The sequence below is a fragment of the Schistocerca nitens genome, chromosome 3, assembly GCF_023898315.1.
Source record: "Schistocerca nitens isolate TAMUIC-IGC-003100 chromosome 3, iqSchNite1.1, whole genome shotgun sequence".
In the NCBI taxonomy this organism is placed as follows: Eukaryota; Metazoa; Arthropoda; class Insecta; order Orthoptera; family Acrididae; genus Schistocerca; species Schistocerca nitens.
This window is the reverse complement of record NC_064616.1, coordinates 937,654,961-937,676,657: the sequence shown is the minus strand read 5'-3', so window position 1 is coordinate 937,676,657 and position 21,697 is coordinate 937,654,961. Positions and strand designations below refer to the sequence as shown.

Genomic DNA, 21,697 nt, shown 5'->3' with positions numbered 1-21,697 from the left:
TGATACAACTGATGGTTCTCCGTATATATAAATGCTGGTATCATGTATCCTGTGTCACTGATCTTCTTTGTACCATTTACCACCCATCAGAGGGTACATTGTCAAGATTTGTTCAAAACAATGGGGAGTTTAGCTACATCATGCAAGTACACCTATCAATCACAATCAGTTATGCACATAAAAAAATCCTTTGAAAATTACTGTACAAAAAGCTCTGTCCAAGACTATGGAGCATGATCTACACTAAACTTGAATGTAATTGTCTAAAAATAAGACAAACACAAGGAGTAATAGTCCAAATCACAAGTTCTACTGGAGGTAACAAGTTTAGATAATAATAACCATAGTCACACTGAGCATCCAGGCCACATGGTTATTACTACAGAACCTGTTACCTACATCTACATGACTACTCTGTAATTCACATTTAAGTGCCTGCAGAGGGTTCACTGAACCAACTTCACTATTTCTCTACCATTCCCCTATTAAAAGGCACACAGGAAAAACGAACACTTAAATTTTTCTGCGCGAGCTCTGATTTCACTTATCACAATGATCATTTCTCCCAACGTAGGTGGTTGTCAACAAAATATTTTCACATTCGGAGGAGAATGTTGGAGACTGGAATTTCATGAAAAGGGTTCACTGTAAAAAAAAAAAAATAATAATAATTAATTAATTAATTTAATTTAATTAAAATAAAAAATAAAAATAAAAAAACCTTAGATTTAATGATTGCCACCCTGATTCACGTATCATATATATGTAACACTCTCTCCCCAATTTCACAATAACACAAAATGAGCTGCAGTCTCAACTTTTTTTATGTCCTCTGTCAATCCTATCTGTTAAGGATTCCATGCCACACAGCAATGCTCCAGAAGAAGAAAGATAAGAATCGTTTAAGCAGTATCTCAAGTACATCTTTTGCATCTTATAATTGCTCTGCCAACAGAAAACACTCTTAGGTTCGTCTTCCCCACAACATTATATATGTGATCATTCCAGTAATTTGTTCATAATGGTATTTAGTTACATTTGAAATATTCAGGTTTATGTGATTTATTATGTAAACAAAATTTAATCTTTCCTTTTAGTACTCATGTGGATGACATTACACTTTTTACCGCTTACAGTGAAATGCCTCTTTTTGCACCATACAGATATCTTGTCTAAATCATTTTACAACTGGTTTTGATCTTCTGACAACTTTACTAGACAGAAGACAACAGAATCATCTACAAACAATATACGAGGGCTGCTCAGATTGTCTCCTAAATAGTTTACATATATATGGAACAGCAGAGTGCCTCTAACACTTCCTTGTAGCGTATCAGACATCACTTCTGTTTTACTTCATGTCTTTCCATCAGTTACTACGCACTGTAGCCTTTGTCACATGAAATCACGAATCCAGTTGCACAACTGAGACAATATTCAAAAGACATGCAATTTGATTAGAAGTTGCTTGTGAGGAACAGACAAAAATACTTCTGGAAATCCAGAAATAAGGAAACAACTTGAGACCCCCTGTCGATAGCACTCATTACTTCATGAGAATGAGGACCTAGTTGCATCAAACAAAAATGATATTTTCTGACTCTGAACTGACTGTGTGTCAATAGATCAGCATTTTCCAGGTAATTCATTACATTTGAAAACTGCATATATTTCAAAATCTTACTGCAAATCGACGTCAGTGCCATGGAACTGTAATCTGGCAGTTTACTTCAACTTCTTTTGTGTAATGGAGTGACCTGTGCAAATGTCCAGTCCTTAGGTACGAATCTTCGGTTGATGGAGTAGTTATATATATGATTGCTAAGTATGGAGCTCCAGTTTAAGCTGAAAGGAATCTAACTGGTATACAATCTGGACAAGAGGAGTTGGATTTATCAAGTGATTTAAGCTCCTTCGCTACACCTAGGACATCTACTTCGAAGTTACTCATGTTGGCAGCCGTTTTGTATTCAGATCCTGGAAAATTTACTTCATATCCTTTGCGAAGAAATTTCGGAAGACACTGTTTAATAACCCCAGTTTTGTGGCACTCTCTTTGGTAACATTATCATTGCTATTTGTTATAGAAACTATTAAAACTGTCTATTCAATTCCACATCATCACGTATTGAAGTCTGCACTAAATTTTGAACTTCTTTAAAACATCAACAATCTTTGGCATATTGCATTCTTTTAAATTCAGTTGCTTTTTTCATTACCTCTGCGACAGTGTTCTGACCTGTTTTGCGCACCATTGTGCAATGTATTCTACCTGTCATTAAATTATTTGGTACATAAGGGGCAATGAAATGAAAAATGAACACCAGCCACAATGCAACCGTGGATGGCTCCATTAAAAAGTAATCATCACATGTTGAGACATTTATCGCACTGGGAGACAGGACGATAAATTCCTGTTTCATAGAATGCAGTCGGACACTGATGGATCCACAACCACACCACCTCTTGCACTTCCTTGTCCAACTGAATCTTACACTCAAATGTCTTTATTCGGATCGCTTAAGATATGAAAATCACACATTGAAATATTCAGGCTGCATGGAGGATGCTGCAGTGTTTCCCAAACTAATTGCTGAAGCATAGCCTTTTGTCCGATTGGTCTGGGTGTTGGGTGTCATTTGACCTACCCTAGTAGATTTCCTAATTGCCATCAATACTACTACTTTGAATTAAAGTTACATCTGGTCTACATTTACATGGTTAGTTTGGAAGGAATGGAGACTGCCGAGAGAATTTTTATACTTTTTTAACAGCAATTTTTGTGTTTCTTTTTGATGGATATAGATGTTACGGTATTCAGACCGGCTACAAATAACTTGTGGGCTCTAATCCCTGTATCTGTCATAATGCTCCCTATTTCTCAGAATTATTTTTTTACGACAGTAAGTATGTTCTCGCAACCATTTACACTTCGAGGGAGCTCCTGAACTAATCGTTCAAAATAATCTTCAGAGAAAGTATATAGTACAAATTTCGGACAATGTTTTATGTCTACCACACATTTTCACCAATGTATCAAGGGTAGATTGAAGTCACTGCCAACAATAACTGTATGAGTCGGGTACTTATTTGAGATGATACTCAAGTTTTCTTTGAACCTTCCAGTAATTGTATCATCTGACTCAGGGGTGTGATAAAAGGAACCAATTATTAATTTATTCTGGTTGCCAACTAAAACCTCTGCCCATTCTAGCTCAAAGGAACTATCTGTTTCAATTTCACTAGAAGACAAACTACTTCTAACCGCAACAAGCAACTGTATTTAATCTATGTTTTCTGAACACCATTAAGTCATTTGCAAAACTTATAGCTGAACTTATGTCCAGATTAAGCCAGTTTTAGTACCTATTATGATTTGAGCTTCAGTGCTTTCTATTAATGCTTGGAGCTCTGGTTCTTTCCTTACACAACTACGACAGTTTATATGATTGAAGTCCACCCTCGTCCTGTGTTTGACCTACACACCTTGAGATTGACCCCTTATTTTACACTTCTGCAACCATTGAATTCAAAACAAACTGCCCAGTCCACTCAACACAGCACCCACTAACCACATAACTGTCCCTCCTCTGAGTAATGGACGCCCTAATCTAAGAAGTGGAATCCAGTATCCCACCACCCTATTGCCAAGTCACCACCCTACACAGCAGAACAGTCTAAACCTCTTATTCACACCCTATACTCAGCTCCAGGTCCGCAGCCAGTCCTGTCAACAATGCTACAGGTGGCGAGGTCTGCCACCATCATACAAACAAGACTGGCAGTGTTGACCACTTCAGATAGCCACCAGAAACCAGTGAGACTCTCTTCTGATTCAAATCCGAGCACATCATGAATACTGAAAAGAGCCACCACCTGCTGTTGGCTGCACTCTATACTCTTCATGGCATCCAGCAGAACCCAATCCACATCTAGAATGGCTCCCTCAGTATACACATTGAGTACACACCGGACATCTCCTCCTCCTCCTCCTCCTCCTCCTCCTCCTCCCCCTCCCCCTCCCCCTCCCCCTCCCGGCAGCCATATCCCTAAGAGGATCCATCACATGCCTAACTTTAGAGCCCTCAATTACCAATAACCCTACACTCTGAGTTCCCATATCTTGTAGGCTGAGAGGCTTCCTCTGAAACAGGGAAAGTGACTGCAGCTGGCTCAAAACCTTTTTTTTTTTTTTTTTTTTTTTGGGTTTAAGGGCGCTCAACTACTGAGGTCATTAGCGCCCAGTCACAGTTGTTAGAGCACATGGAATCTCGTAAAACTCAAGGGGAGGGGGGGACACCAGAAAGTCCTGACAAAGATGCAGATAAAATAAGTAAAAAAGTTAGATGTCTTTGGACAAGCCAGTCAAAGTTATAAAACGCAGAACACGAGCAGCTGCTCGAGCGTCATCAGCTAAAATATCCGGTAAAGTAGATGGCAGGGACAGGACAACACGAGATTGACTAAAGCGGGGACACGACAATAAAACATGGCGCACTGTTAATGCTTGACCACAAGGGCACTGCGGGGCTGGGTCACCGGAGAGCAGGTAGCGGTGGCTAAACCTGCAATGCCCAATCCGCAACCTGGTCAGAAGGACCTCTTCTCGCTGAGATGGTCGGGAGGAGGTTGTCCAAGCAGTTGGGAGCGGTTCTACTGCCCGGAGCTTGTTTCCTTGGAGGGATGACCAAGCATCCCACCACAACGACACAAGCCTCTTACAAACAACCCCACGAACGTCAGATGACGGGACACAATGGGAGGCTGGCCGAGGCAGGAGGACTGCAGCCTTGGCTGCAGCATCAGCAGCCTCATTCCCAGGCACTCCTACATGTCCGGGAACCCACAGAAAGCTGACAGGAGAACCATTACCAGCGAAAGAATGGAGGGACTGCTGGATCCGTTGCACCAAGGGATGGACCGGATAGGGAGCTCCAAGGCTCTGAAGAGCACTGAGTGAATCAGAGCAGAGTACATACGATGAATGGCGGTGGCGGCGGGCATACTGAACAGCCTGAAAAACCTTTATCTGCCACAGGTAACGCCTGTAATGTATTTGTCAAACAAACCAGGGAGGTCTTTTGATCAGACCCTAGAAAGTCTTTTTGGTATCCCTGCCAGAGGTGGTCCCGATGGAGGCAGATACGCTGGCATGGGTAGAACAATAGAATAGTTCAGAAACTTGCCATGAAGGGTGCACATGTCACTTCATACAGACAGACCCACTGATGGAAGTGTATCACTTGCAAATGGCAGTAAGTGGAGATGACCAGTGCTCCTGTGGAGTTAAACCACCACCGACCTAGCCTTGCACTTGTACTGAGACTTTCCCTCGGCTCAGTCACTAGCTGCCCATGCCAGCCGAGTACTGAGTATTGATGTTCGCATACCTACATGTGTTCGGATACTCCACTTCCCGTAGTTCAATTCGCATGGCAAGTTTGATCCATTCACCGAATTAAGAGGAGGAGGAGGAGGAGGAGGAGGAGAAGGAGGAGCAGCAGCAACAACAATGGGAGAATTATCTGCACCTGTCCCTGCTGCACTGTTAGGTAAGGCATATCATCAATCCACCTTGTTAATGACCAGCAGCATAGGTTTATATGAATTTGTCCAAAATTTTAAGCCCTCCAGTGAGTCTGAGAAGTATTTCTTTGATGAGCTTTGTCAGTTGCTTACAAAATACTTCGGCCATTAATTCCATGTGGTAGTGGCATGATTGCATTTTAACCAGCACAAATGTCCTGGGCAGCCGTATGCAGTCTGGATTACCAATTTGTGCAGCCATTCCCACATGCATTGTTTTGAGTGCCCCAAGTGTGCTACCTCTTATGCAGACTCATTAATTCAGGATGTGCTTGTAAGATTAGTGCCTGATGCCGAGGTTTGGACCACAGCATTGACCTTGCCAGAACCTTCATTCGCTGATGTTGCGCAAATTGTGGAATCGCATGAGCTTACAGTGGTGGTGCAGGATGTCCTTTCTGATAAGCAGCAGGTGGTGCAATTAGGTATGCTTGAGCAAAACAGCTCCCAGTGCCCTGCAGGGGACCCCAGGTGGTTTTGTCTCCTGCTGAGTCACTGGGTGTTGCCTCCGCTGACAATTCCAGTGAAATATGATCTCAGTGCTGCTTGTCTCCACCCACGCCAAGCTACGGAGGTTCACTTCACTTGCAGCTGCATAATTCCCACCCACAGTGTGTTTTGGAGCCTCAGTGTTGTTCTTCCGCTCACTGGAAGAACCAGCAGTCCTGCTCTGATTGTCACCTGTTGCATGTTCACTGAGGTTGACTGCATGTGGAGGCAATGTGTGGTGTGTGCCATAAGATAGGACATTTGGTAAATGTTTATGACAGTTGGTGAGCTGCGAGTCAGTTGCCAGACACCCCCATGTTTTCCCTGGACTCTGGGGCTGCATCTAATGCTCCGTACATGTTGCTCCAGGATGTGTTGCCGACAGTGATTGTGAAGGGGTAGCCAATTGAATTTCAAGCAGACACTGGAGTGTTAGTTAGCCTTTTTAATTTGGGTAAGTACAGGATCTTGGGGTGCCCGTATGTGAAATGGCCGCTCCATTAGGTTGTGTCTTCTAGTAAATAATAAATTTCCTCGTGAGGGCAATTCTTTGTCTTCGCTTGTTATAAGAACGTGGAACAGCACTTTACATTGTTAGTGGTCACTTCACCTTTCGCACAAAATATCTTTGGGCTCGCCGTCTTTTCAATTTTCAGCTTTCAGATCACTGATGTATGGCATTTAGTGTCTCAATCCATTCATTTTTCACAATTTGGGCTCCAATCCATTCCTTCTCATGATTTGACTCCTTACTGCAACCCTAGAGTTCATTGTTTCAGAATACCTTGGTCTGGGCAGAAAATTTCTAGGCACACATTTCTCGTAAGCGATCGGCGATCCCAAAATATTGTCACCCCTGCCCCATTCCCTTTGCCACACATGACAAGGTAAAGGCTAGGTTGCAGCATTGGCAGGATCCGGGGGTTGTTTCTACTATACTATTGAGACAGTGGGCCACCCTTCTGGTGGTGATTCAGAAGCCTGATGGCACTGTACACCTTTGTGGCTATTTTAAACAGACAGTCAACATGCAATGTGTAACTGATTTGTACCCCATTATGTCAGTATTTTTCTCACATTGACTGCACGATACTTGCCTGCAGTTGCTGTTGGACACAGTTTCTCGGACTTTCCTGGTCCTCAATGCTCCCTTTGGGCTTTACTAGTTTCATCGCTTGACTTCTGAAATATCGTCTGCACCGGTATTTTACCAATGATATTTGCAGCAGTTCATTCAGGGCATTCCCTGTTGCATAAATTACCTTGATGACACCTGGGTCATTTTCCCTACTTGGGAGTAGCATTTACAACACCTTCAGTTGGTTTTCCAACGCCTTCTGGAGAATGGCCTTCATTGCAAGCTAGAAAAATGCAATTTTTCTTCCCAAAGATGCATTTTTTTGGGTCATGTGCTTAGTAAAGATGGTCTCGTCCCCATGGACAATCACATCAAGGCCATTATCAGCCTAGCAGCGCCCAAGAACCTGAAGGAACTTCAGTCTTTTTGGGCAACATTTCATATAAAGCTCAGTTCATTCCCCAGGCTGTGCACTACTGCCAGCCTCTTAACCGGCTTCCCCAGAGGGGCATTAAGTTTGTCTGGTCTGTGGCTTATCAATGAGCCTTTCAGTCTCTCAAGCAGCATTTGTGATCTGCTCCCTGTCTGTCTTCCATTACATGAGGTAATTCTTTGACCTTTGCCTGTGTCGGTGCCGCCCTGTCCCATCGGAACCTGTACGACGTCGAACAGCCCATCACTTACAAACTAAACACCCTTTCTGCTGTGCAGTTGAACTACTCGCAGGTGGAAAAAGAGGTGCTAGCTATTATTTTCAGGGTTAAACATTTTCGCATCGTTTTGTATAGGGTGAGATTTCTCCTCATCACTGACCACAAGCCATCGGTTTCCTTACTTGACCCTTGTTCCAACCCGCTGGATAGAACTACGTTTTGGTTGCAGTGGTGGGCCCTCTTTCTACATCTACATCTACATCTACATCCATACTCCGCAAGCCACCTGACGGTGTGTGTCTCAGTAACTATTATTATTGACATTCATTTGCACTCCACCACCCAGCATGCCAATGCTGATGCACTTTCACAGCTATCAATGAGGCCCAGTCCAGAGTCCGACTGGCAAGAGGCTCTCCTGATCGCATTGGATGCTGCCTTACAGCAAACCCTGTCAGATTTTCTGTTGGCAGCATGAAAGATTGTGATTGCTGTGTCTGCTGACCAACTTTTCCTGAAAATCATTTCAGCGGTACAGATGGGTTGACCAGAGTATGTGTGTTCTGGTGTGGATCCAGTGTGGCATTGGTTTTCCCCTAGGTGCTCTACAACATTGTTCAAGGTTCAAATGGTTCAAATGACTCTGAGCACGATGGGACTTAACTGCTGAGGTCATCAGTCCCCTAGAACTTAGAACCACTTAAACCTAACTAACCTAAGAACATCACACACATCCATGCCCGAGGCAGGATTCGAACCCGCGACCGTAGCGGTCGCGCGGTTCCAGACTGTAGCGCCTAGAACCGCTCGGCCACTCTGGCCGGCCATTGTTCAAGGGGTCCTCATGCTTGTCACAGAGGAGCAATGCCGTCGAGCAACTGTCCCCCTGGCATTACATTCTCGCATTCTCCAATTGCAGAATGCATCACACTGAGCTGTTACTCAGATGAAGGCATCGACGTGGCATTACATCTACTGGCTGACAATCTATCATGACATAGAACATCTGGTACGGGTTTGTGCACAGAACCAGGCTGCACCACCATGCCAGTTATCTTCTTGGCCACTCCTGGAGCACCTTCACACAGGGTGCACGTCTATTTTGCGGGTCCCTTTTTGGGCAGCATGTGGCTGTTGGTGGTCAATGCGTAGTCAGATTTCCCGTACGCAGCCAAGCTGTCATCCACGCTGTCGACTCACACCATTCACACACTGTCTGTTATTTTTTGTCATTGAGGGATACCCTCAAACACTCATGTCCGATAACAGTAGGCAACTTGCTTTGCCGGAGTTTGAAGACTTTTGCAACCGCAATTGTATTCGGCATCTGACTACCGGCCTGTTTCACCAAGCTCTGAGGTGGAGAACTCCGTGGATATGTTCAAAACCCAGATGAGGATGTCTCTGTCTGACTCTTTCTGCGACAATGCAATGTCGACATCTCTGACTAAATAGTGGGTGTGCCAGTAAATTGGTGCAGTCTGGCAGAACATTCACATGGGTACCAGCTGTGAAGTCTCAGATTTTTTGCTCCCTGAGTTGCATTTCATGCACCCTGAGTTGCATGTCATGGACCACTGTGGCCCGTCATGTTTTCCTTCTGGAGCTGACATTTGGGCCTTTGCCCAGTAGCTGGGGTGGCTGCTGGATGTTGTAGCGGGCTGCCAAGTTCAGTACGTGTTTGTGGTGGATGTCTGTGGGGAACAGCTGACTCGTCATGTCAATCAGTTGTGTCCACATTGTGCTGGAGCATCACCGAGGCAGCCTTCCAGTCAGCTAGAGAGCAGGGTTGATTGTGACACGTTGTTCCTGGAGCAGGCTCCCACTTGCAGCAGCGCTCCTCATTGTTGCCATCCCCTCTGCAACCTTCGCTGCCTTCCTATCGCCTGCAACCTTGAGCCCCAGCATAGCTCATGCCTCCGCCTGCCACGGTCGAGTCCACAGATTTCGACTCTCCCCCTTCATTGATGGATGTGGCCTTATCCCCACCACAACCTGCAGCCTACGTGCAGCTCTGTGGCAGAGCCAGTGGTGTCAGTGTTGCCTCCTTCGGTAGTCTGTCCACTGCCGGACTCTATGGCACTCTCTCCGGAGCTGTGCTAGAGGTCGCGACCCAAACCTGGCCATTCTAGACGTAAATGGCCTTTTTCAGGGGGGATGCAATTTGGTATCCCCATCATCAGATGTCCCAATGGAGGCAGATGAGCTGACATGGGTAGAATAGTAGAGGAGTTCAGAAACCCTCCATGGAAGGTGTGCATATGTTGCAACATATGTGCAGACCTACTGATAGAAGTGTTCATTTTTGAGCGCCAGTAAGCAGACCACGCCAGTGCTCCTGCAGATTTAAACCATTGTGGACCTAGCTTTGCGCTCATGCTGTGAGTCATGTGCTCAGTTGTTAGTTGTTGGCTCCCTGCACCAGCTACATGGTGTGTATTGCCATGCACATAACTAACTGGGTTCGGATGGTCCACTTCCCATAGTTCAATTCACAAGGTGAGTTTGTTCCACTCATGGGGATCAATTTCGCAGTTGTTACAAAGCCACCACTGGCCTGTGAAGTAACCATGCTGAATGTGTCAAGTAGCCTTCTGCAGATGCACACCTTCTGCAGATACAAAAATCTTTTACTGCCTGTCAAACCTTGAAATGACCTCCCACTTGACCACAAGTGAGAGTTCAACCTCAATGCAGGCAGAAACCAGGCCCCCCACAGTAGTGGATGGATCGGGGAGGGGCGGGGGGGGGGGGGGGGGAGACATGTGGGACATGCTGGGCGTCCCTTGGATCCCAATGTTTGACGCCCCACAGTGATGCTCATTGGCAAAAGCCTCAAGCTGCGTTACCAAAGCCAGCACCATATAGAGGAGTGAGCGAAGGGTCACGAACTCAGCTTGCATCTCAACACAGCACTCAAACTCCCTATTCATATTAAACACAGTGAAAAAATTCACTACACAAGAAATTTATGATTAAAGTACAAAAGCACACAGACAAATCTAAATGCATAACTCACTTCTATTTAGAAGCTTGTAAGATGAACACACAAATGATGGCCTTCTGGTGCTAGTACAGACGTCAGTGTCAAACACAGCAGAAGATACACAAACTGTGATTTTGACAGTTGATTTTTATTTATAGTGGTTCATGGTGTGGGTTCCTGTAGTCATGTCCTAGTTCATGAACCACGGGCAACATATGAGTGGCCAAGTAAGTGGTCCCGACAGTCGGGATACCAGTTACTTTGGAATAAGGCTGGGCATCTCTGACATATTCTGAGGCGTGGTCACCTTTGTGCTCATACGGCAAAGACTACCAAATCCACCGGTTAGTCCCTCAACTGTTAGGGGTAAAACTCAATGGGACTCGGGGCAAGTAAGGCTAGCAACCTGCTTCCCTGGTACTTTAAATAAGATGCTGGCAACAATCAGAGCAAAATGCCTCAGACCTTTGGAGGTGACGGAGTCCCACCTCTAACTGACAAACCAGGGACTCCTAAGATACGACTTGGCAAACAAATGGTAATGAGATGGGGAGCTATTAATATCAATGGGGGCTACTCTGGGAAGAAGGTAGAGCTGGCAGAGGCTGCAAGTAAGATGGGGCTGGACGTTTTAGCTGCTAGTGACATTCGGGTAAGGGGTGAGAAAGAAGAGGAAGTGGGAGAATACAAGGTCTACCTGTCAGGAGTCAAAGCAGGAATAGCACAATGGGGTGTAGGGCTTTACATCAGGAAAGAAATGGAACCCAGCGTAGTTGCAATAAGGTATGTAAACGAACGACTGATGTGAATAGATTTGACAGTGTCTAGCAAGAAAATTAGGATTGTGTCAGCATATTCGCACTGTGAAGGGACAGATCAAGATAAGATGGATAGTTTTTATGAGGCACTCAGTGATGCAGTTGTTAGAGTAAAGGACAAGGACAGTGTTCTGCTCATGGGTGATTTTAATGCCAGGATTTGAAATCGAACAGAAGGCTATGTAAAGGTTATGGGTAAATTTGGAGAGGATATGGAGGCCAACAGGAACGGGAAACAACTCTTGGATTTCTGTGCCAGTATGGGCTTAGTAATCACAAACTCCTTTTTTAAACATAAGAATGTTCAACAGTATACTTGGGAAGGCAGGGGAACCAGATCTGTCATTGACTATATAATAACAGATCAGGAATTCAGGAAGGCTGTGAGGGACACACGTGTATTCAGGGGATTCTTTGATGACACTGATTATTATTTAATCTGCAGTGAAATAGGGATTGTGAGGCTGAAAGTGCAGGAGGTCAGGTCCATATGTAGGAGGATAAGAGTGGAGAAACTTCAGGATAAGGAAATCAGGCACAAGTACATAACAATGATCTCAGAAAGGTACCAGTTAGTTGAATGTAGTCAATTACAGTCATTGGAAAAGGAATGGACAAGTTATAGGGACACAGTACTAGAAGTGGCTAAAGAATGTCTTGGAACAGTAGTGTGTAAAGGTAGGATGAAGCAAACAGCTTGGTGGAATGACACAGTCAAGGCAGCCTGTAACAGGAAAAAGAAGGCGTATCAAAAATGGCTACATAATAGAACTCAGGTAGACAGAGAAAGTTATGTTGAAGAAAGAAACAAAGCCAAACAAATAATTGCAGCATCCAAGAAGAAATCTTGGGAAGACTTTGGAAACAGGTTGGAGACTTTGGGTCAAGCTGCTGGAAAACCATTCTGGAGTGTAATTAGCAGTCTTTGAAAGGGAGGTAAGAAGGAAATAACAAGTATTTTGGACAGGTCAGGAAAACTGCTGGTGAATCCTGTGGATTGCTTGGCCAGATGGAGGGAATATTTTGAAGAGTTGCTCAATGTAGGTGAAAATACGATCAGTAATGTTTCAGATTTCGAGGTACAATGGATGATGATGGAAATAGGATCACATTTGAGGAAGTGGAGAAAATGGTCAATAGATTGCAGTGCAATAAAGCAGCTGGGGTGGATGAAATTAAGTCGGAACTCATCAAATACAGTGGAATGTCAGGTCTTAAATGGCTACACAGGATAACTGAAATGGCCTGGGAGTCGGGACAGGTTCCATCAGACTGGACAAAAGCAGTAATCACACCAATCTTTAAACATGGAAACAGAAAAGATTGTAACAACTACAGAGGTATTTCTTTAATCAGTGTTGTGGGTAAAATCTTCTCAGGTATTGTTGAAAGGAAAGTGCGAGTATTAGTTGAGGACCAATTGGATGAAAATCAGTGTGGGTTTAGGCCTCTTAGAGGTTGTCAGGACCAGATCTTTAGCTTACGGCAAATAATGGAGAAGTGCTACGAGTGGAACAGATCTAGAAAAGGCATATGACCAGGTTCCTAGGAGGAAGTTATTGTCTGTTCTACGAGATTATGGAGTAGGAGGCAAACTTTTGCAAGCAATTAACGGTCTTTACATGGATAGTCAGGCAGCAGTTAGAGTTGACGGTAAATTGAGTTCATGGTTCAGAGTAGTTTCAGGGGTAAGACAAGGCTGCAACCTGTCTCCACTGTTGTTCATATTATTTACGGATCATATGTTGAAAACAATAGACTGGTTGGGTGATATTAAATATGTGAACACAAAATAAGCAGTCTTGCATATGCCGATGACTTAGTTGTGATGGCAGATTCGATTGAAAGTTTGCAAAGTAATACTTCAGAGCTAGATCAGAAATGTAAGGACTATGGTATGAAGATTAGCATCTCCAAAACTAAAGTAATGTCAGTGGGAAAGAAATATAAACGGATTGAGTGCCAAATAGGAGGAACAAAGTTAGAACAGGTGGATGGTTTCAAGTACTTAGGATGCATATTCTCACAGGATGGCAACATAGTGAAAGAACTGGAAGCGAGGTGTAGCAAAGCTAATGCAGTGAGCGCTAAGCTACGATCTACTCTCTTCTGCAAGAAAGAAGTCAGTACCAAGACTAAGTTATCTGTGCACCGTTCAATCTTTCGACAAACTTTGTTGTATGGGAGCAAAAGCTGGGTGGATTCAGGTTACCTTATCAATAAGGTTGAGGTTACGGATTTGAAAGTAGCCAGGATGATTGCAGGTACTAGCAGATGGGAACAATGGCAGGAGGGTGTCCACAATGAAGAAATCAAAGAAAAACTGGGAATGAACTCTATAGATGTAGCAGTCAGGGCGAACAGGCTTAGATGGTGGGGTCATGTTACACGCATGGGAGAAGCAAGGTTACCCAAGAGACTCATGGGTTCAGCAGTAGAGGGTAGGAGGAGTCGGGGCAGACCAAGGAGAAGGTACCTGGATTCGGTTAAGAATGATTTTGAAGTAATAGGCTTAACATCAGAAGAGGCACCAATGTTAGCACTGAATAGGGATCATGGAGGAATTTTATAAGGGGGATTATGCTCCAGACTGAACGCTGAAAGGCATAATCAGTCTTAAATGATGATGATGATGATGATGATGATGATGATTATGACATTATGGTGCATGCAGAGTGGCGTAGTCATTAACATCACCGGCTGGCATGTTGTGGGTTGCGAGTTCAAAGCCCACCACAAGAAATCATTTATTATTTAGTATTCACCATTTCTGGAAAGTTCTTGAAATATTTTATGTTCATAATGTTTGGATATTCTGGAATATCTGGTGTCTGGATAAATAGCTTCATTCTCCATCTACGAGGCAGTTCCATTTTGGTTGTAGGCTAATGTTCATAATAAACATGCCTTAACCACTAAATGTTGTATTTCACTGACAACAATGCTTTCGCATTTGGACTTGAGTGTGGTTGTGATACGACATTGTTTGTTGGAGATTCCATGGACTTCAAAACATCTATATCACCATGGCCCCACTTAGTCAATGTGAAAACCATCACCTACATGGACAGGAACTGGAATACAAACAGTAAACTATCCCTACGGTCCTTACATTCAGAAGACCAATGGAATCTAAGCCAGCGACCACTCAGTTACACATTAGGTATCCATCAATGTTCTACATAGACGCTGGTCAAGACTCGAAAAAACTGTTGAAATAATTCAGCCAAGTCACCATATACAAAAGGTGGAATGACATTATGTGCACTCTGACTTGGATGGCACAGCCCACTAATGGTTCAAGAATGACAAAGAGAAGCTCAACAGCTAGGATAAATTTTTGGCTCAACTGCAAAAAATGTCTGGCAACAATAGGTAGCAAATCCACTTAGTGGAAGAACAACTGCATAGCAGGACCCAACTTTATGAGGAAACGATGCAGTCCTACATATGGTATGTTTTGGCCCTGCGCCACATTGTGAATACAAATATGACAGACACTGACGAAGTCCCACACTTGATGAAAGGAATTACAGAAGACATGCTAAGCTCTTCTGGTAAAGGATGTAACAACAACCAAGGCCTTCATCAAGTGGTGCTAGACGGTGACGGAAAGCAACATGCAGAAATCGGACAGAAGAAGTATGACTGACTTCTGAATGTGGTCTTTGGAAGTTACTTAAGACCACCATGACCTCTACTCTCTCATGTGGCATTTTATGGCAACCAGAACCATCACACTGAGTACACAAAAGATAGCAGCCATGTATATAGACCCAAAAAGTAAGGAGTAATGGAGAATGTTGAAGTAGAGGTGTATCAATGTTTAGCACCAATCTCTGTGACCTGCTGAATGCGACCGGACTTTTGCTGCAGCCATCAAACAAACTAATACGCAACTATGCAGGTACAACCAACTTGCCCACAGGTGTAATGCCCCCTAGAAGAACCAACATTTGGAAGACAGAAGACATGTTGGAGTGTTTCCAATGTGAACTCCCTGTACATATTGTATGGTACTGCAGAAAAAGAAAGTGACTTTACAACAATTACTAAATCACCAGATGTCACAAATTACAACAGTTCTATTCACAACAATTAACTGCAGATCATAATTTTTTAGCTCTGGGACGAAGCCCATAGTTGCACCCTGGACAAGGTACAGAAATACAGAAGTAACAGCCACTTACCTAGCTGCCAAATCCATAAAAATAAAAGTGAAGAAACTATCTACTGAGGTGAGGTCACCACAGATGCAAATTCTCCATGGACAAAAGTCACCAACAGGTCACAAAATCTTACCAACACCATTGGCAGCCAACCTTCCCGGGTGCTAGTCAACTCAGGGACTTCCCTTTCTATAATGTTGGATGGTTTACCATAGTCATATAAATAAAAATCAGTTACAAACCATGAAAGATCCAGTATCCACATTAATGAAGCTATTCCAACAGGAACACATAACAAAGATAGATTTTGGCAGTCGTTTGCTGTCGACGACTTTTTTCCCACCATCATCAACAAGATAAGTTCCAGTCATCAATTGATATGCTCAGTTTAACTGCAAAGCTGCTTTTGTCAATTGCAAAAAGTTTCTCAGGCTCAAAAAAGAAATCTGCATGTCTGCAACCATAATAAGAAGTGTATGGTCAAGGAGAACTTCATCCAATACGTGTGTATCAACTGCTGAATCAGTCCAGGAATAGCAGCTTTGTATCACTTACAAAGAATCATGCTCTGCTACAATTACAAACAAGGCAGTCCAAAGTGGGTGGGGGTGGGGGGCCCCATACAAGTGATCTCCCAATAGGATCCTGTCTGTCTGCGAGTGATTGTCATTGTGCATCAAGTTTCAGATGCTTTCAAATCCACAGTGAGGAATAGATAGACCAAGTGGCCCATAGTAAAACACTGTATCGACACTGAGGATCACCACCAATTAGTAAGTGCTCGTATAGACATCTGCTGGATGAACAACAAATAATCCAGGAGGAAATGGAGAAGATGCTGCAAGATGATGACACTGAAATTCAGAGAGCCCTTGGTCCTCTCCTGTAGTTCTTGTGGAGAAGTATGGCACATAACATTTCTACATCAACTACCAACAACTGAAAAATATCACTAAGAAAGATTTTAATTCACTCGCACACATCGATGATACCCTAGACTGCTGGGACAGAGCAAAGTATTTCTCAACTGTGGACCTGCAGCAGACCACTGGCAAATTGAAGTTGAAAAAAAGATTGTATTCATAGTTTCTGACAGCCTCTATCAGTTGGCAGTTATGACATTTGGACTGTGTAAAGTTCCAGCCTCCTTTGAATGAATGTGGTTAACCTGCTTCGACTTCTTAAATGGATGATGTAGCTTTGCCATTTGGATGACATAGTCAATTTTTCAAAGGCGTTTGAAGAACATCCAGACCACCTGATAGCTGTGCTGAAGCAAGTTCAGACTGCAAGCCTCCCTCTGAATCCGAAAAGTGACTCTGCACCACATGGGAAATAATCTTGGGGCATTTAGTTAATGGAGACGATACCAATACAGAGAAAATATGAGCATTCATAGATTTTCTTGTACCTCATCCCATTTGTGATGTGAAAAGTTTTCTCATAATGTGCTCATGCTACTGGTGATTCATAAGGGACTTTAATACCAAAGCACACCCCTCACAAGAATTACTGCAGAGAAGACCCAAATTTCCCTGGAACAAGGTGCAAGAAAGATCTTTCCTTGTCCTAAATGTGGCACTAACATATTCTCCTGTCGCAGCATTGTACGACAAAAATGCCAAGAGAGAACTTCGCATCAGTGTTAGCTGTAATAGGATAGGTGCAGTAATAGTGCTATTTCAGGAAGGTGCTGAACATGTGATAGCTTATGCTTCCAGAGTACTCTTGAAGCCTGAGATGAACTACTCTTACAACTGAGAATCAGTGCCTTGCAGTTGTTTGGACCATCAACAAGGTCTAGCTGTATTTATTTGACAAGTCTTTAACCACTTTGATGGACTGCCATTCCCCATACTGTCTGACTCACCTGAAGGATCTGCAGGTTGACTGGAGAAATGGTCACTCAGACTTCAGGAATATGATGTCATAGTGGTACAAAACATGGGCATAAACACGAGGACACCAACACCCTTTCAATAAATTCTTTGATGGAATAAAGGACCATGGATGAAATCTTAGTCATCGCTGCATTAAATGACAGTGCTACTGAACAGAGTGAAGATCCAGCACTGCTTAAAACCATAGAAGCCTTGAAGGAAAAGCGACTGACCAAAGAAGAATTCTCATTAATAAACAGAACACCGTGTAAGAGGAACTATGAGCCACTGGGTCAGAAATGGTTGCTTGCCATCCCAGTTAAGCTATGCCCAGCTACCCTCAAGTATTTCCACATTGCTCAAACGTCGGGCCACCTGTAATTTGTGAAGACTTCACACAGAATCAGACACAGGTATGACTGGCTAGGTTTCTATCAATCTGTTAAGACACTGTGTAATCCACTGTAAGGAATGACAACAATAGCAGCACATGCTGCAGTTACCTCTAGGGCATCTGGTACCAATCCCACCCACAGTGCCATTCGACTGAAATGCAACTGATCTTTAGAGCAGTTCCTGAAGATGCCAAACGGGAATCAATGGTCTGTACTGACCACCTCACCCATTACGCTGTCACCAAAGCTCTGCAGACTGCCGAATCGCTGGAAATTGCGAGGTTCCGTGTAGCAGATATCATTCTGAAGCACGAAGCAACACGCGAGATGATCTGTGATCATAGAAAATCCAGTCAAAACAGAGGTAATTTCACATTGCCATATTATACCCAAGACAACAACTGCCTACTATTCACAGATGAGTGGCCTCATAGAATCCGTTAGTATGACATTGACAGATATTCTCTCAATTCATGTTGTTGCTGAGAGAGAGAGAGAGAGAGAGAGAGAGAGAGAGAGAGAGAGAGAGAGAGATAGATACAATATTGCCTGTAGTGACATTCACATACAGCATGGGAAAACATGACACTACAGGCTTCACATCAATCTTTCTGCTCTACACTTGCAAGGCCGAAACAACAATGGACACATTACACTGCTCCTGATACTCAAGATGATGACATGAAACACCTCATCATCAAAAGGTAATAAGCAAGGCAGCAGCATCACATACGGATCCCTGATGCCCAGGAGACAGACCGAGCGCTTTATAATGTCAAGCACCAGTGAGATACAGCTTAGGAGACTTGGTATGGATTTTTACACATGTGTGGAAAGTGGCAATAGAGGACACTTACGTAAGTGTTCTTTTGATCCGTATCGTATCTTTTGTCTCTTGCTGAATATCACCTATCCTTTGAGGATTATGACTCTTCATGAATATAAAAAGGATAGAAACATTGGTCATGTCCTTGTTATGAAGCTCTACTACTGTCCTGAGGGGCAGATTGATGATGGGATGTTCAGGGAAACTGAAGATACACTCAACGATTGCAGAGCTTCGACGGGAGGGACTATAGGCAAATGCCGGGATGGTTCCTTTGAAAGGGCACGGCCGACTTCCTTCCCCATCCTTCCCTAACCTTATGAGACCGATAACCTCGCTGTTTGGTCTCTTCCCCCAAACAACCAACCAACCGGGAGGGACTATCTTCGATAATCGTCATACTGAAGAGGATGTAACAACACAACCGGAACATGAGGATCCGATGACACCACCATACAGAGAACCACTGACAGAATCTAAATGCAGGGTATTGTATTTGTCGCCAATGAGTAGTTCTGAAACAGCAAGTCACTGTTTCTCCAAGAGAGGGAGCAATGCCACAAGTCATCATGCACACTGTGTGGCGTAGTGGTTAGCGTCAATGACTGTCATACTGCAGATAGCCAGTTCAATCCTGACTACTAGCTTTTTAAAAAAATCATTTATGTAAAGTACTTGAAATATCTTATGTTTGTAACATTTGTATATTCCGGAGTAGTCCATCTTTGTATAAAACCAGCATTGTGGAATATTCAATGTCTGTATAAAAACTGACACTTTTTGCCCAGGAGGTCATTTCTGTTCTGTCTATACATTGGTGTTCACAATAAACATACTTTCAGTGCTACCTATTCATGTTCCTTTCCCCCATAACTGTTTTTATATCTCAGAACATAATGAGTTCCATAAACTATTCAAAAATTTATTTTATGCAGATGTGAGAAGAGATAATTAAAATTTGAAAAAGCAACAACTAAAAACAACAAGAACATAAGGAAAACAAGAAAGGTGATTTATGTTTGGAAGACATCACATTTCATAATTTGAGACGACAGATGGAAAAGTCATTATGGTATTTAATCTAACAGCTAGTTTGATGGAGGTGCTCTATCCTGTGCAAATCCGTTCATTTCTGCATAACTACTGAGAGCTACATTCACTTGCATCTGCTTATTGTATTCAAGCCTATGTTTCCATCTATCCCCCCCCCCTCCCCCACCCCATCAAGTAGAAATTCTATCCAAGACATCATGTATCTCAGAAAGTTTACAAATGACTACCTTCCCTATGCACTACAGCGACACCAGCAAACGGTTTCTGATTTCTGCTCACCCTGTACAATAAATTATTTATGTATGTAGAGAACAAGAGTGGTCTCATCATTCTTGCCTGGGGCACTCCTGATGATAACTTTGTCTCTGAAGAACACTTGCCATGCAGGACAGCATACTGGGTTCTATTACTTAAAAAATCTTCAAGCCACTCATATTTGAAAACCTATTTCACATGCTTGGGACTTTGCTAATAGTCTTCAGTGTGAACTGTATAAAGTACTTTCCAGAAATATTGGAGTATGGAATCTACCTGACATTTATCTATGGTTTGTAGGATATTGTGTGAGATAATGCAAGCTATTATTTACAATGTTGTAAGGTTTATAAAATTTATAAAAATAGCTGATAACTGTATACAAAGGAACTGTTTTGGCAGTACAGGTATATTCAAAAAAATGGTTGTTTGGACAGATAGGTTCACAAACATCAACCTAATTACATTTCACATAATGGTCACTGATTTTTCATCCAACCGAAGAATGTAAACATTAAACATTAAAACAAATACTCACTCGTATTTGATATTCTTTTAGTTTCCCATTCACCATTATGGATGCTTGTTCCGTAATTTTTTCATTAATTGAATGAGCAATGCTGTAAAAGAAATAATGCACATATATTTAAACATATGAATCAGAAGATAAAATAAGAATTATATTATAAATAATAAAACCACGCCCTCATTTCTAATGCTTTATGATTATCCTAGATGTACTCTATAATCCATTTTTCTTTGTTCATTTTATTTCCATTTCTTTGTTCATTTTATACTCACATCACACAAGTAGTGTGAAATTTGGTTTGCATGAACTCTCTAAATGGGCCCCATTTTCATGCGAGACATATTGTTTTTTTATGATCGGGACAGACTGCTACTCAGCACATACAGGAGGCGTTGAGTGGTCAGACAGGCACAGTTAGAAGTAGCTTGTCAGAAAAAATCCCTCCCCCTCCTCCTCCTCACACACACACACACACACACACACACACACACACACACACACACACACACACACATGCGTGTGGCCATCCAATGGCTTATGAAAACTGAGTTAAATTACCTGTAATATGTCTGTTCTTCAGTAGTGTTCTTATATTCATCATCTTCAGCTTTAGCTTTCTGAATTACTGCCTGCATCATCTCCTCATCTGATAAATTCTCTCCAGTTCTCATGTGTTGGTTTTCGTTCTTGTGTAAATCTAGAACATGTTTACAGATATCAAAGAAACAAATCTTTCTATGCTTTTGTTTTCAAATTTTAATTCAAAACACGTCAGACCCTGTAAGCTATTGAGATAAAACATGAACATAGATGACTGATTAACAAGGCACAACAAAAAATTAGCATTTTTAAGAAGCTAAACCTACAGTGAACTACATGTATGTGAGTCCAATCATTTCTTAGGCCGAATATAGGATCTATGTGGCCAAGAGAGAACCAAATGACATGTCCAGATATATGGAAGAAGCATGCCACAGACT

The 21,697-nt window shown here is 42.8% G+C and overlaps 1 protein-coding gene across 1 annotated transcript in view; it reads right to left on the bottom strand.

Annotated features, from left to right (window-relative positions):
- LOC126249020 (ATP-dependent helicase brm-like) overlaps positions 1-21,697 on the bottom strand; it is a 285,958-nt gene that overhangs the window by 140,221 nt on the left and 124,040 nt on the right. Inside the window, exons 12-13 of the mRNA XM_049950621.1 lie at positions 21,276-21,414; positions 20,727-20,808 (exon numbers count right to left, since the gene is read on the bottom strand). Of these exons, the coding sequence (XP_049806578.1) occupies positions 20,727-20,808; positions 21,276-21,414 (221 nt within the window). The remainder of the gene's footprint in view (positions 1-20,726; positions 20,809-21,275; positions 21,415-21,697) is intronic.